Source organism: Phoca vitulina, unplaced genomic scaffold, assembly GCF_004348235.1.
Source record: "Phoca vitulina isolate PV1807 unplaced genomic scaffold, GSC_HSeal_1.0 scaffold3, whole genome shotgun sequence".
Classification (NCBI taxonomy): Eukaryota; Metazoa; Chordata; class Mammalia; order Carnivora; family Phocidae; genus Phoca; species Phoca vitulina.
In genome coordinates this window covers 38,824,687-38,841,015 of record NW_022589706.1, presented here as the reverse complement: position 1 = coordinate 38,841,015, position 16,329 = coordinate 38,824,687, and the positions used below count along the sequence as shown (strand labels likewise).

Sequence of the window (16,329 nt, the reverse complement as noted above, 5' to 3'; positions counted from 1 at the left end):
AACCCAGGACCCTGGGATCATGACCTGAGCTCAAGGCAGATGCTTAACCGACTGAGCCAACCAGGCACCCCAAGAGTTTGTTTCTTAACTAGGTTCATATGTTCTGTAATTTTAATGTCTTTTTGCCATTAAAATTATAGAACTTGGCCAACTCTTCATCCAAGTGAAGGCTCAGCTTGCCTAGTGTCCCCTAGGGGGATCGAATCACCCTGGGCCAGTGAGCTTAGTGGCTAAGTTTCAGGGCAGCCTTGATTCTGATTTTATTCAGTCTTACACCTGTGCCCAAATGCCAATTTTGGGTTTTTACATCATTCCCATGCCAAATGTATATTTTGAGCCTTGAACACCATAACTAGGCCCTTATCTCATGTTCTGATGCAGAGGTCTCCCTTATATTTTATAGTTCTTCTGGGGTTAAATTCTGGCCCCTGAACCCCAATACCAAATTTGTTCCCTTACCACTTGCTGTCAGATTGTCTTCAGGCAACCACTTTGTCTCTGCACATAATCACATAATCTGTTACACCATACTCTCTTAATTCTACACTTTTCACTATCACCATCAATGTCCACCTACATTCTGCCATTCACCCCACCTACCCCATAAGTGTCTGTCATACCACTGACTCAGCTCTCATTCTGACAGTATGATAAAATTCCTTTAAGTTAGATATTAGTGGATTCATTTCACTATTTGAGGAAAATGGAAACTTATAAAGTCAATTTATGTTAATTGCTTTGTGTGGAAAATTGATATTTAAGTTAGGCAGTACATACTTTTCTAATATTAAAGTAGGTCACCCACTAAAATAAAGCAGTATCTAGATTTGTAGTAGGTTGTAATTATGAAAATAAATGATGTTATATATTCTGAAATATAAGTTAAATGTATAACGCATTTAATTTCTTGCTCTATGAATTGATATATAACATTGTCTAGTATTAAGAGGATTTCTGAGGATTTTATAGATGCTGGAGAAGCAAAGGCATATAAAACATCTGTCTATGCCATCAATATAGTAGAGAGAGAGACAACTAGACATAATAATAAAGTCTCTTAGGTGCTACAGTTGAATTCTATACACAGTAGTGTAGAAGCAATGAAGAGGGAGTAGTAAGTTTTATGCTTGGAGGAAGGAAGTATGGAACTTTCTACAGAGTATGTAATTCTTGGTCTTGGCCTCAAAAAATAAGATTCCCCAAAGAGGAAGTAGACAGGATGAATGGAGTGTGTTAGATGGAGTGTCCAGCTGAAGAAAGATACAGAAATAAGACGGCATCTTGCTTTGGAGGGCTTTAAGTAATATGGTAGCAGGCAGAGAAGAATGCTAGAGAGACTACAGAGAACCTTGAAAGCTATACTGAAGAGCCCAGACTTTATCCTGAAGGCAGCGAGGAGCCATTGAGGGATTTTAAGCTTGAAGGAAGGGCAGTTGTTACATAGTGAGATTTTCATTTTGAGCTCCCTTTGTCAACAGGATCAAGGATGAATTTGGGAAACCAAGTCTGGAAACAGACCCTTAGGATAATCTGATGAAGCTCAGATAAGAAAGGAAAGAAGTAAGGTAATGGAGAAAAAGAGGAGAGGTTAGGTATGAGATAAGGAAGTAGAAGCAACATGATGTGATTACCGAGTAGATGTTGTAGAGAATAGGGAGATTTTTGGCCTCAGTGCCAAACTAAGAAAATACAGAAGAATTGTATAATATATACAGATATACATTTTTTTTCCTTTGAGGGAGGAGAGGAGATGAAATTCATCAGTGTTGATGTCAGAATGGATAAGATTGCACAGTGAATGTGTCTAGTATGAGAAGAAGGACACAATCACAAAGAACATCTACATTTGAGTCATAGACAGAAGAAGGAAATCAAAGAAATAAAAAGGAAATTAATAGAAAGTGCTATCGCAGCAGCTCTTCCTGCCCACGGGTCCTGTCCCTGTGCTTTAATAAAACCACCTTTTTTTTTGCACTGGGGGGAAAAAAAAAGTGTAATCAAAAAAGCCAAAAAAAGGGAAAACCTTTCAATAAAGGAAGTGAATGGAACATAGAGATTATTATTTTCCTTTTTATTTGGGCTATGAACAGGAGAGTAGTTATTTGAAGGAGACACAGAGTTGTAAGGAACTTTTAAAAAATTAACTTAAATATATTTATAGAAAGTGGAGAAGATTGAAAAAGACAGGAAAAGAGAGAGCAAAATAACAAACAGAGAAAGGTCCCATGTGAAATGAGTATGGGATGAAGTAAAGGATTGGCTCTGAAACAGTTTGATAAGGCTGTGAGTGAATGATAGAGAAAAGGAACTAATTGAAGAGTGGATATATTGGGAGTCAAATTGATAGAGAGCAGGAAGAATTGGAGGTTCTGGAGACTTCCAATCAATTTTTTTTTTAAGTTTATTTATTGTTAGTAATCTCTATACCCAACATGGGGCTCAAACTTATGACCCCAAGATCAAGAGTCACATGCTCTTCCAAATGAGCCAGTCAGGTGCCCCTTAAATACCTTGTGGGGAATAGTTCTGGATAATCGGGAACAAGATGCTGCATGGACTGGGATGTCAAAGAAAAGTGTGGGTGAAGTATGTCAGAGTCAAGAAATTCAAGGAAGTTTGTGGGGCGCCTGGGTTGCTCAGTGGTTAAGCGTCTGTCTTCGGCTCAGGTCATGATCCCAGGATCCTGGGATCAAGCCCCGCATCAGGCTCCCTGCTCAGCAGGAAGCCTGCTTCTCCCTCTCCCACTCCTCCTGCTTGTATTCCCTCTCTCGCTGTCTCTCTCTCTCTCTGTCAAATAAATAAAATCTTAAAAAAAAATTCAAGGAAGTTTGAGATGAGACACTTTGGATGTCATAATCTCATGTGGAAATAAGGCCAAGGTGGTGGGGTGGTGGAAAGAGTTGGAATCCCTTGTTTCAACTCAGAACTGCCAAGGATTCCCTTGAAGTGTGCTGTCTTGTTTTGTTTTTCCTGGGTCCTATAAACTGGGAACTAACTTGATTAAATTGATGCAAAGTCAGATGTAGATAGCCTTAGTTAGGCCTCAAATTCCCATGATAGCAAGCTTCACTCCCAGGCTATAATTGTGTTTACAATAAATATGGGAGGACTCTGAAGTTTATCATTACTAAAGGCAACAATAGAGGATGAGAGCTGATAAGCTGTTATATCAAAAGAATATCCAAAGAAGGGAACCTGGGTGGCTCAGTTGGTTAAGCTTCGGGACTCTTGGTTTCCACCCAGGTCTTGATCTTATGGGTCAAGGGATTGGACTCTGCACTCAGCAGGGAGTCTGCTTGAAGATTCTCTCCCTCTGCCCCTCCCACCACTCACACACCCTCTTTCTCTTTCTCAAATAAATAAATTAAAAAAAACCCCATATCCAAAGATACATTTTTTGTCATGGAGATGTTTCACTTACTTCATTAGACTGAGATAAGTAGTCGGCTTTTAAAGATATTGTGTACTGTTTCTCTTTTTAGCATCCCAATGTGTTTGTTGGTTAACCAGCATCTTAGTCTCCTAGCAAGAAAGTTTCCAGAAACTAAATTTGTTAAAGCCATCGTGAATAGCTGTATTCAACACTACCATGACAATTGTTTACCAACAATTTTTGTTTATAAAAACGGTCAGATAGAAGGCAAATTCATTGGAATTATAGAATGTGGAGGGATAAATCTCAAGCTGGAAGGTAAGGATATTATTTTTAAAATGTTTATTAAAAAAACAGGTGAAAACTTCCATAAATTAACAAGTATCATGAAAGTTTATTTCCATAAAACATAAGGTGTTTTCCCTCCCTTCTAGTCTCTTCTTGTATGCCTCCAGATTAATTTTCCTATAATAATACTCTTATTACAACATCTACTTGCTTAAAGCCTTAATGGTTCCTTGTGTGAAATAAGTTAAAAATACAGAATCTTCTGCTTGAAAATTTCAGCCCACCTATCCAACTATATTACTCAATGCTTTCTAGTTTCTGCTCCAGCCAAGCTGTTCTTCAACCACTACTGCAGAAACCCCTTATTCATTTATGCCTTTATTCTTTGTCTCATACTCATTCCCTGTACCCAAAATACTCTACCATTCTTTATTCTCTCTTTCATACCCTATTCTTTTGTGGTTCTCCTAGGTTTCCATTTCTCTCATTATGTCATTTTGGACCAGTTCATAATCTTGTCTTCCTCTTCTCTACTAAATTTCTATAGCATATTTTCTCTATACAGTTTATTTTTCACTTGTCCACGTACTATCTGATTTTGTCAGTTAATTCCCTTTATTTTCTTTTTTTCATAGCACAGTATTTATAATTTTAACTTCTGTAATAATTTTTACTTGCTAACCTACTTCTAAGGCCATATCCTTGATCTAGTCATTTCTTGGAACTGCTTTAATCTATATTATTAAAATCTTCTTCTCACACCATCATGTGAAAGCCATTGAACCTCATCCTTTTAATTAAAAAAATTAATACATAAGAGTACAAACAATAATATAGCAAACATTCATGTAATTGATTACTGCCAAAAATAACAAATGTGAACATTTATTCATTTGCTTGAGCTATTTGTTTGTTTGTTGTTCAAATAAACATTACAGATATAGTTGAAGTTATGTATAGTTTCATTCCTAGTCCCATTCCCCTTCCTGTCTCCTTACAGGCAATCACTATGATAAATAGCGTATTATCTGGTCTGTGTTTTGTGGGGGGGGTTTGGTGTTTTTTTGTATATTTAAACAATTTTTTAAATTGTTGTAAAATACACATAATATGAAATTTATCATCTTAACTATTTTTAACTATAGTTACCACACTGTACATTACATACCCAGGACTTATTTATTTAATCATTTTTAAGTATATAGTTCAGTTGCACTAAGCACATTCACACCGTTGTGCAAGCATCACCACTATCCATCTCTAGAACTCTTTCCATCTTGCATAACTGCAACTCTATACCACTGAACGATAGCTCCCCATTCCCTTCTCCTCCAGTCTTGGCAAGGTTTCTGACTACATGAATTTGACTACACTCAATACCTCATATAAGTGAATCATACAGTATCCTTTTGTGACTGGCTTATTTCACTTAGCACAATGTCCTTAAGTTTCATTCATTTTATAGCATCTGTCAGAATTTCCTTCCTTTTTAAGACTGAATAATATTCCATTTTATGTTTGGGCCACATTTTGTTTATCCATTCATCTGTCCATGGACACTTGGGTTGCTTCTACCTTTAGGCTTTTGTAAGTCATGCTGCTATGAACATAGATGTACAAATAATCTGTTCTAGTCCCAGTCTTTTGGGTATATATTTGGAAGTAGAATTGCTGGATCATATAGTAATTCTATTTTAAGTTTTTGAGAAATAGCATACAGTTTTGCATAGTGGCTGCCCCATTTTACACTCCCACCAACAGTGCACAGGAGTGCCAGTTTCTCCATGTCCTCACCAACACTTGTTTTCTCTGTGTGTGTTTTGTATAGTAACAATCCTAATGTATGTGAGGTGTTTTCCCCACTGATTTTTAATGTTTCCTAATGTCATTTTTCATGGTTCCAAAAATGCTTCAATTTATTTCTGAAGTCTTTACTGTTTGTCTATCCCTGAATCAATACAGCACTGCGTTTATTACTACAGCTTTATAACAAATCTACAATTGTCTCCAGCAGGGCAAATCTTTTTCAAAATTTAATGTGAATGTTGGAATTAGTCCACTTACATGAAAAATTCTGTTGATTATTAGAATCATATTTATAGATGATTTGTTGGAGACTTGATATCCAATAACAGTGGATGTTCCAATCCATGAATGAGATATATCTCATCACTTATCTTGGTCTTTTGTTTTTGGTAATTTTCCTCATAGATATATATATTACAGTTTGTAACATATTTTATAATTTTCCTCAGAAGTGTGTTTGTAATTTGCCTCATAAATGTTCTGTTCATCCATTCAGTACTTAGGAATAAATTTAACAAAATTATGAATTTACAGGGACTGGGGTTTTTGGCTATCAGTTCAATTCTTTTGGTTTCTCTCTCAGATATATTTTGGTAATTTATATTTTTGTTAAAATTTTCCCGTTGAAGTTTTCACATGTCTTGGCATAACTTTTTCATAGTGTCATAGCCATATTAGAATCTTTACCTTGGTTATGTCCCATGTAAATTCTTTATATGAATGGATTTCTTTCCTTTTGTGATCATTTTTGCTGAGGTATGTCTATTAGTTTCTTCAAAGAATGAGCTTTTGATTTTGTCGGTCACCTATACTCATTTTGTTTTTCTACTTTTGCTAAGTCTTTTCTTCATTATATTCCTCTTTCAGCTTTTCTTGGGTATACTTTATTGTTCTTTTCCTAGCTTCTTGATTTGAACTTTTAAGCCACTTATTTTCAGTCAATTTAAAATAAACATTTAGCCATAATTTCTCCCTTTAAGTATAACTTTGTTGTATCCAATATGTGTTTTGATATTGTAGTACTTTCATAGTCACTCAGTTCTAAATATATCCTCATTTACACATTAATTTTATTAGCATCACTTACTATTTCATATAGATGAGGAGTTATTTTCTTTTTCCAAGATTTTTATCTGATTTAATGATGGGTTATTTATTGCAGAACTTGAATGGAAACTAGCAGAAGTTGGAGCAATACAGACTGATTTAGAAGAAAACCCCAAAAAAGGCATTGTAGATGTGATGGTATCTTCAATTAGAAACACTTCTATTTATGATGACACTAATAGTTCAAACAGTGATAATGATGATACCAAATAGAAATATTTAATAAATAGCTTCAAATTATTTACTGAATGTTTTTCACTGCCTTTATAATCAGAGGTCAGAAAATTTATGGATTTATTTTCATATTTATATTAGAATGATAGCTTATATATCATTTCAAAAACTTTCAGGTATTTCAGAATATTTGTTGCCTCCAACCAAACCAGAATTTGTACTGAACCCTTAATATTTTCCTGTGGTTTATCCTCTTTTTGATCCATGTTGGATAAGAGCACCAATATTACAAGTCCTCTGTGTTGCTTACTCCCAAAGAGGCCTATGAATGAATATACTGAAAGATGACCATGAAATTTCATTACACATCAATAGATTTTATTTTTATTTTCTTCTTTTTATTTTTTTTTTAAGATTTTATTTATTTATTTATTTGAGAGAGAGAGAGAGAGAGAGAGAGCACAAGTAGGCAGAGGGAGAGGGAGAAGCAGGCTCCCGGCTGAGCAGAGAGCCTGATGCGGGGCTTGATCCCACATGACCTGAGCCGAAAGCAGCCACTTAACCGACTGAGCCACCCAGATGCCCCTATTATTATTATTTTTTAAGTAGGCTCCACACTCCATGTGGGGTTTGAACTAATGACCCGGAGATTGAGTCACATGCTCTACTGACTAAACCAGTCAGGTGCCACTATATCAATAGATTTTAAAATCTATTATTTAGGGGCCTTGAGTGAAAATACTTAAATTTATGACCATACATTTTTTCCTGGAAACCTCTTACCTGTTAAAAAAAAAATTAACAACTCAATAGAAAAATACAATTTAAGGATTCAGAAAAGTACATAAGAAACACCTGCACTCATTATTATTGTTTTTAATAGTTCTGTTATGAAGTTAGAAAATTACTAAGTACTCTCACTGATAGACTACAGAATCAGAAGCACATGATATGTAAACTGTTTTTTTTGCAAGTGTGATTTTTTTATTTTATTTATTTGAGAGAGAGAGAGAATGAGAGAGAAAGAGAGAGCATGAGAAAGGGGAGGGTCAGAAGGATAAGCAGACTCCCTGCTGAGCGGGGAGCCTGATTCGGGACTCAATCCTAGGACTCCAGGATCATGACCTGAGCCGAAGGCACACGCTTAACTGACTGAGCCACCCAGGCATCCGACCTATGAAGTTCCTAAATCAGAAGTGATATATTGTGAGGCTTACCTATGTTTTAATATTAATCACAGAGGAATTCATCATGAAAAAGTATACAATATTAGGACATTGCAGAAGACCTATAGGATGTTTTATTTTGGCTTAGTAATGAACAGCACTTTTAGAAAAAGGGGTGGTAAATCCAGCATGTAATAGTTCAATAACATTTTATTCTTCTACTTTGTTTGTATTGATGACCCATCATTCTGATTGCAGATGTTCACTGATGTTTGTGAGAGAATCTAGACTACGTTTAAATGATTAAATTACAAAAATAAATTGGCGAGAATTGAGACAGTCAACATGGAGTCAAGAAAAGACTGCTGCTCTTAGGGGTCGGGGGGAGGAATCATAGAGGCGGCAGACAATGAGGAAGTGGGAGGAAAGTTAAATACAGATTTGAATACAGTAACCAGGTAAGGTAAAACCAAATGATCTAACTTTGCAAAGGATCAGGAAGATCCCTTTCCTCTGAGATAGCTAAGAAGGGTAACATACATCTTGGGATGAAGGGAGGGAAAGTTGAGGGTTGCACAAGATGGTCTTTTTTTATAGTATTATGCACACATGTAAGAGAAATAATAACCTATACTGGTCCAACCCCTAAACTTCTCTTTAACAAATGGATGGATATGTTTCTAAGTAGGATAAAAGTTGTGGAAATGAAAAGCCGTATTATAAAGTTAAAATGTAACTTTAATACCATGTAATGCATATAAATACAAATATTATCGTATCTCCAGTTAAAACCAAATGCAAAAAGTCCCCCTAATTGTAATTTTTTTAGTAAATACATATTTATTTTCTTATTTTCTTTTTTAAGTTAAAATTAACAGAGGAAGTATCATAATATTTAAGACACCTGAATAAAAAAGATATATATTTCCCTTCTAACTCTTAACTCAAATCCACCAGGTGGCAGTAAGTTTTTATTCACAAGAACAGTTCATGAAGACTTTAACATTTGTAAAAATCATAAAATTATAGCATGTTTTAAGTCGCTGTGATTCCAGCCAGTCTTTTTCAAATGATGCGTGTGTGCGCACATGCCTAAACACACACATTATTCCGGCAAGTCTTCACACCTGCCATTGCAGGTCAGTGTTACTTCCATAGTTATTTCATTTACACATTCCCATTTCAGTAGGGTATAAATATTCGTCAGAATGCAGAGAAAGTATTTAATATTTGTTTTCCATTTTATTGAATGATTTTTATTTAATGGGATACAAACTTAAAATTTTTTTTTAATTGCCAATATTCAACAGTTTTGGACCTATTAAAAATGGATATTTCATATATCCCAACCTAATATTTTTCTCTATTCCTTGCTGCCCAACCATGCAATTCCCTTCCCTACTTTACAGTGTCTTGTTTGTCAAAGTATGGTCCTGGAATTTGCAGCATTCCCGGAGGCTGGTTAGAAATGCAGAATCTCAGGCCCCATCCCAGACTAACTGAGTTAGAATTTTTGTTTTAATGAGATCCTTAGGTGATTGGGCAGCACTCAATATCAAACCCCTTAAAGATATCTTGTATGCATTCTTTAGCTCTTCCTCCACACTCTTGGTTATTAAGAGTTATCATATTTCACTTTTTGATTTCAGTTTATCTCCCTTTTGTACTTTAAAACACATTATTAAGGCTAATGCTTTGATAGGATTATAATCTGCCACCTGCATTCATAATCTAGGATATAAAGATAATCCTAAAAATCTTCTTTCTAGCATGTTTTACCTTTCATGTATTCATTCATTCACCTCAGGCACTGAAACAGATGCTGCAAATTCAGTGGTGGACAAAACACATAGTTCTTGCCTCTTGGAGTTTACCATGTGATGGTGGGGATGTTAGTTAATAAGAAAACAAATGTCAAACAAATATACATGTAACTTAAACTTAGTATTATGGAGGAAACAGTGGGCACAACAATAGGCAGTAACTGTGGGTACTCTGTGGGGGGGGGGGCGGGGCAGCAGAGAGGTAGGAGAGAGACCTACTTAAAAATCGGGTAGTTAGGACTTTGAGACATGAAGACTGAGGAACCAGCCATGAGAAATGGTAGGAAGGTGGTTCAGCAAGGGCACAACATGTGCCAATGCCAGAGAATAGAGAGATTAGCAAGGAATTGAAGGAAATTTCTAGGTGGGAGTGTTATAGGAAAAGGAGAAAATGGAGAACATGAGATTGGAGAGATAGCAAGGGCTAGATGAAATGGTATCATGACCATGATTAGGAATTTGAATGAAATGGAAAACAAAAGGGTTTCAAGTAGGAACATGTGATTTCATTCATATTTCCAAAAGAATATTCATGCTACTCTGTAGAGAAAAGATTGAAGGGGACGTGCAAGATATGTGAGATACCCAAGAGGAGACATCAGGTAGGCAACTGGACATACATGTACGGAGCCCAAATGAGAGGTGTAGGCTGGAGTTACAAATTTGAGTCGTTTCAACCATTCCTAGGTTCCAACAACAAATTGTAAACATCTAAAACCACCATTCCTTACCACACAACCTTTATGTAGCAGTTTATAATTTACATTTGATCATCACAATTCTGAGATGCTTATTCTTCTACCTTTACAGATAAATGCTCTGAAGCTCAGAGAAATTATTTAACTTGTTCAGCGTCTCTTAGTTTAGTATTAGCCAGGATTTAAGCCCAGACCTTTGACTACAAAGTCTGTAATACCAACTCATATTATTGTACTTCCCTCTATTTTAAAGGGTCTAGAAACAGTATTAGTAATTGGCTAAACCATGGAGATTTCTTAAACAAAACAAAACAAAACAAAAAAAACCCCACAGGGGTGCCTGGGTGGCTCAGCCGGTTGGGCGGCTGCCTTCCACTCAGGTCATGATCCCAGGGTCCTGGGATCAAGCCCAACGTCGGGCTCCCTGCTCAGTGGAGAGCCTGCTTCTCCCTCTCCCTCTGCCTGCCACTCTGCCTACTTGTGCTCTTTCTGTCAAATAAATAAAAATCTTTAAAAAAATAAAAAAACCCACAAACTTTCCTTATATTCCCTATTATACATATCTTAAATTTCCTATGTTCCAATTTACTTTAAACTATAATGGTGAAACTAGTAATGCTAATGAAAGGACGGATAAGAGAGGTATTATGAAAGGACAGACAGGATTTTGTAACTGATGGGACCCAGGAACTAGGGGAAGAATTTGAGCAAGAGACGTAAGAATTACACAAAAGGGGATATCATTAATAATAGCCAACACTTAGGAGCAACTGGCGGGCTGAGTCCGTACAGCGTGTGACTCTTGATCTCAGAATCATGAGGTTGAGCCCCACACTGGGTGTGGAGCCTACTTAAAAAAAAATACTAGCCAACACTTACATGAGATCTCTTATGTACCATGTACTATTACTTACACACACACACGTACACAACTACATCTATTTTCTATACCTTAATTATCCCATGAGATAGGTTTGCTATTATCCTCATTTTACAGATGAGAAAAATGAACAGAGAAATAACTTGCTCCAAGTCATGCAAATATTAAGAGGTGGGATTTCAATCCAGGCAGTTTAGTTTCCAATTTTGTACTCTTAACAACTAAGCTATATTGTCTCTATCAAGACATCAGCTAGGAGAATCAGTTTGAAAGAGCGTTGGAAATGCCCAGTTTAAGTAACAGCAAGGTGTATGAGAAGGAATTAACAGAATATTTAAATTATATATATAAATTGTGTTTAGGCTGGGGAAATAAATTTAGGATCTATGAAACTATGAGACAGAATGTTTAAGGGAAAAGTAGAATCTGGAAATTGGAAAAGTTATTAGAAACATCTGATAGTTTTCTTCTTGGAGAGAATATGGGAGGAACAAATAAAATGTGAACCAAACTGTGGGAAATGTTCAAGCAGTGGCAGAACACTGAGCAGAGAAACAGGATTATCAGCAGGGCTTGGTAAATGATTAAATACAGAAAGTGAGAGAGGAAGGAGTCAAAGATGAACGTTGAGAGTAGTGACTAAGAGGACAATGGAACCATTAAAAGGGGCAAAGGTATTTTTTGAAGATACGAAGTCTAGATGATGTAGAACTGAGGAGGGATCACTTTCTCTAGAACAGAATATAAACATCCATGTCATAGGGGAAGCATTCAGACTCTCTGGTCTGTCTGCAACCTACCTTATCGGTATTATTAACCTTGCCTCCTCTCCTGCTACCAGCATCCCTTAGGATTCATGGTAGCAAGTGACAGAAAACATCTCACTGGTTTAAACAATAAAACAAATACATGAAAGAACTGACTAATTTAACTGAAATTTCCAGTTATTTAGTCCACATTGGATTCAGGGCGTCAAACATGTTTCCAGGCCAAATCTCCATCTTTCAATCTGCTTTTTTCCACGTTACCTTCTTTCTCAGAATAATCCACGAGTGAAGAGATGGCTTCGGGCCTATCCTTCTTCCAGATTTAAATCCATTGTCAAAGACAGAGCACCCTTCTTGGTAAACCCAGCCTAAGACAGAGGATTAACTCAAATATGCTTTCCCCGTGGAGTCCTGCTGCAGCCACGTGGACTTAGTGAATAGTTTTCCAAAGGAAATTATCAGAATAGGGAATGAATGCTGGACAAAAATGTCTACTAAAATCCCTTCTGCTCTTATAATGGAGTAGCTTAATAAATCCTTCTTTTCCCACTCTTGACAGAAAAATCCTCAGTTCCTCAATTTTGATATTCTTTTTCTCTGAGCATTCAGCAAGAATTTTATTTTATTATTTTTTAAAGATTTTATTTGTTAGAGAGAGTGCACACAAGCGGGGGGGGGGCGGACAGCGGGCAGAAGCAGGTTCCCCACTGAGCAAGGAGCCCCACGTGGGACTCAATCCCAGGACCCTGGGATCATGACCTGAGCCGAAGGCAGACGGTTAACTGAGCCATCCAGGCGCCCCCAGCAAGAATTTTAAAATGCTTACTGAGGTGAATGTTACCTCGAAGGGAGCAATTTATAGCCCAAACGGTTGTTTATTTTTTTGAAACAAGATGGCTTCTATTTTAAATCCAAAGGACATTCATTAAAACATGAAAACTACTAGGAATTAGGACTGTAGAGACCTCTGTTCCAATCATTTACAACTACTGAAACGTGCTTTCCCATGGGGATCAAGTGTGTTTTAAGCATCAAGGAAGTAATTTCCCCTAACGTAAGTAGAAAGTATTCACACATTTTTCTAACAAGGGAAGCCGAGCAAATCAGGTCCTGGTGTATCCCCAGTGCTTCATCCCCCATCTTCCACTACACTGTCACCAAGCCTTTAAGCCCAGGTGAAAAACTCCAAATGAACACATCCTGACCCTCTTCTGCCTCCCTCCTCCAGCCCCGGGCGCATATCCGGTCTCCGCAGGCCCACCCAACCAATAAGAAGCGACCGGAGCCGCGCTCCTTCCAGAGAGAAGGAAAAGATGTCTCGGGACGTCCATCCACCTTCGCAAAAAAACCTCTCCCAGCCCCAAGAGAGAAAACACGAGTGATACCGCTAGATAATGAAAAAAGCCTTCCGCCTGCTAACACCCGGAAAATCTTCCCTGGCGTGCTGGCAAAGCGATTTGCTTTTCAAAGGAGAGAGGGTCCCCTTTCGGGCCCCCGGATGCCTCACCCGGCAAGAAGGTCTCCCTTCTCCTCCTCGCTCCCCGCAATGGGCGAAAGCCAAAGCCGCCCGGACCTAACGCCAACGCTACCCCGACCGACCGTACCCTCCACCCGACCAGGCCCCGCCTCCCCGGCTTTCCAGTAATGAGTACGGGGAAGGGGGCGCCGGGGAGATCCTGGTTTCCCTCCGCGGACGGCCCAGACGCACGGCCCGAGGGAGCCGGAGTCTCCTCGGCGCCCGGGATCCCCTCCGCGACTCCGCGCTGCCTAACGGGGCAAGTCGCATGCGCACCGGGTTGCGCCGGGGAAAGGGAGAGTGAGGGGAGGGGCAAATTCAGAGCGCCGGCCGTCGGAGCCAGCGGGGGTCACTGACGACGCATGCGCCAGCAGCGAGCGCAATCACAGACTAGGCTTGCGGCTACTGGCTTAAAAAGGAAACCCCCGAGAGCGAGAGCGCGAAGGAAATCTGGCCGCCGACGCGTGCGCGCTCCCGGTGAGTGGCGCCCCACCGGGTGGGCCCGGGGCTTGAAGTCCGCCGGTAGGCTTGCCTCGGCGGCGCATGCGTGCTCCCGGTGCCGGTGGAGGAGGGGAAGGGAAGGGAGGGGGAGCAGCGGGCGGCAGTAGCGGGGAATTTTTTTGGAAGTGGGTGGGGGGGCGCCACTCACAGCCCCAGGTGCTGCTTGTGCTGGGAGCCGCGGTGTCTCCTGGACGCTCCGGGTTAGTGGTTCCGAGTCACCGCAGCCAGACTCCAGGGTGGGGGAGGGAAGAAGCCGGAGCCGCCGCAAGCCACACGGTGAGGGCGCGGGGAAGGGGAGGGAGCGGGGGGCGGTGTGTGTGTGGGGCCGGGGGGCGGCGGCCGAGGGAGGGGAAGGCGGGAGCTGAAGCCCAAGTTTTGCTTATCGTCCTAGTGTGCCTTTTCCCGGGAGTTGGGGTGGAGTCGCGCCCTTGTTGAGGGGCCCTCCGGGGCTCCTGGGGTTACCTGCGGGGCAGGGGCGGGATTGGGGTGCACGGAGGGGCCGGTGGCCGGAGCGCGCCTCCGGGCTGGGGCCATTCCAGCGGCCGGGAAAGCCAGAGACGCGGTGCCGAGAGGGCTTTCGCTGGGGACCCGCTAGGCCTTGTGACCCACTTTATTCCTGTCACAACTCGGGCACGTTTGGAGCGGCGCCCAATGGGGCGCCGGGGCGGCCAGCTCCTCCGGGGAACCCCCACCCTCCCGGCGCCCGGCCCGCCCGCCGCGGTCCGCAGTCCGAGCGGCGGCCGCCGCCCGTGGGCTGGTTCCGTTAGTGGTCGTGGTTCCGGGGCTCGGTTCCCGGGGAACGCGCCGCTCCGCGCGCCCAGGTCGGGCGACTGCGCGGGTTCGAGGGCTCGCGGCGTTGCGCCGGGTCTTCCTTCTGGCGACCCGCGCCTCCCCGCTCCCTGTCACCACCGCGGCTGGCTGTTCTAGATCCCTTTCCGCCCGCAAAGCTGGAGTCTGCCCTGGCGCTCTGGCCCCTGGTGTGTAATTTCCAACACGTAGCGCCGCAGAGCCTATGTTCTTCGAAGTGTTTTCGTTGATGTAGAAGTCGTCCTGTTGGTAATAGTCAGCAGGATCCTGAAAGATAAATGCCTCGGCCTCTGACCTGGCGGATGAAAGATCGAATCAGGTGGTCGTTTTCTTGCTATTAGGATGCCACGCTATAGGGCTTCAAGGCTTACTAGCCTTAAAAAAAAAAAAAAAAAAAAAAACCAAATCAAAACAATGTTTTCTTTTACAGTGAAAGAAAAGCACAAGAAGAAAGTTTTACAGTCACTGTTGATATGACTATTATGCTGATCCCCCAAATCAAAAAAAAGGTAATTTCACTTGAAGATTGCATTCTAATTTGTAGCTTTATTTTTGGTGATAAGAGAGTTGTGGTATGTTTGCCCCTTCACCTGCTTCAAAAGCAAACGTTCTGAAAAGGATGTAATTTAGCTAGTGAGTTGCTTTCTTGAAAGTTAACCCCTGGGACACCTCAAATCTGATTTGTTTTAAAATCTTGTTGGTGGAAGGAAACTAACTCAGGTATTAGGTATTTGAATGAACAGAATGTCATTAAAGGTTAGCCAGAAGAAGACAGATGAAAGTTGTGGTAGAGCTAGTCATGATCAGCTATGAGAAAAAGAATGAGGAAGCTTTTTGTGCACTGGCATGGAAAGATCTCCAAAATATGTTATAAAGAGGAAAAAAAACCCCAAGGTGTAGGACAATGTGAATAATGTGCTACTTTATGTGTTAAGAAAGATGTTGGGGAGGAATAAGAATATGAACTTGTGTTTGCTCTTCAATTATAAAGAAACTGGGAGGATACTGGGGAAGTAATAACAGTGGGAGAGAGGGAGAAGTAGTAGCCTGATGAAGGGAGGTGGGAAATGAGATGTTCACTGTATATGTCTTTGTATTAAAATTTTTTGTGACTGTGTTACAGACTCAAACTAGATTAAACAAAAATCCTTCTCTACAAAGTAATTTGCTATGTGGGTTTTGTCTGTCTGCCTGTCTCTGTTCCATTACTTGGGATTTGGGCCATTTTCAGTGTGATTTATCTTAATGTTTTTTAGAAAAATGAACTAACATTGAAAGAAAGTTTAAGATAAGTTGGGCTCTTTCTACTTTAATTTTTAAGATGCTGACATCACAGAGTAACTTATAAAGATGCTTAGTTGTATTTTGCTTTGCTAAAATATATAATGGCATTATTTACATTGGGCATTATGGCTGGGTTATG

At 40.1% G+C, this 16,329-nt stretch overlaps 2 protein-coding genes across 13 annotated transcripts in view; both read left to right on the top strand.

The window, feature by feature from the left end:
• PDCL2 (phosducin like 2) overlaps positions 1 to 6,787 on the top strand; it is a 46,001-nt gene extending 39,214 nt beyond the window's left edge. Inside the window, exons 6-7 of the mRNA XM_032399319.1 lie at positions 3,483 to 3,691; positions 6,630 to 6,787. Of these exons, the coding sequence (XP_032255210.1) occupies positions 3,483 to 3,691; positions 6,630 to 6,787 (367 nt within the window). The remainder of the gene's footprint in view (positions 1 to 3,482; positions 3,692 to 6,629) is intronic.
• A 7,109-nt stretch (positions 6,788 to 13,896) lies between these two features.
• CLOCK (clock circadian regulator) overlaps positions 13,897 to 16,329 on the top strand; it is a 142,457-nt gene continuing 140,024 nt past the window's right edge. For 9 of the 12 annotated variants that reach the window (XM_032400402.1, XM_032400397.1, XM_032400404.1 and 6 more), the window contains exons 1-2: positions 13,921 to 14,075; positions 15,337 to 15,415. The gene's annotated coding sequence lies outside the window, so the exon portion shown is untranslated. Of the gene's footprint in view, positions 14,076 to 14,146; positions 14,376 to 15,336; positions 15,416 to 16,329 lie in introns of those variants that run through there. The other 3 variants (XM_032400405.1, XM_032400394.1, XM_032400393.1) reach the window with 3 other exon arrangements.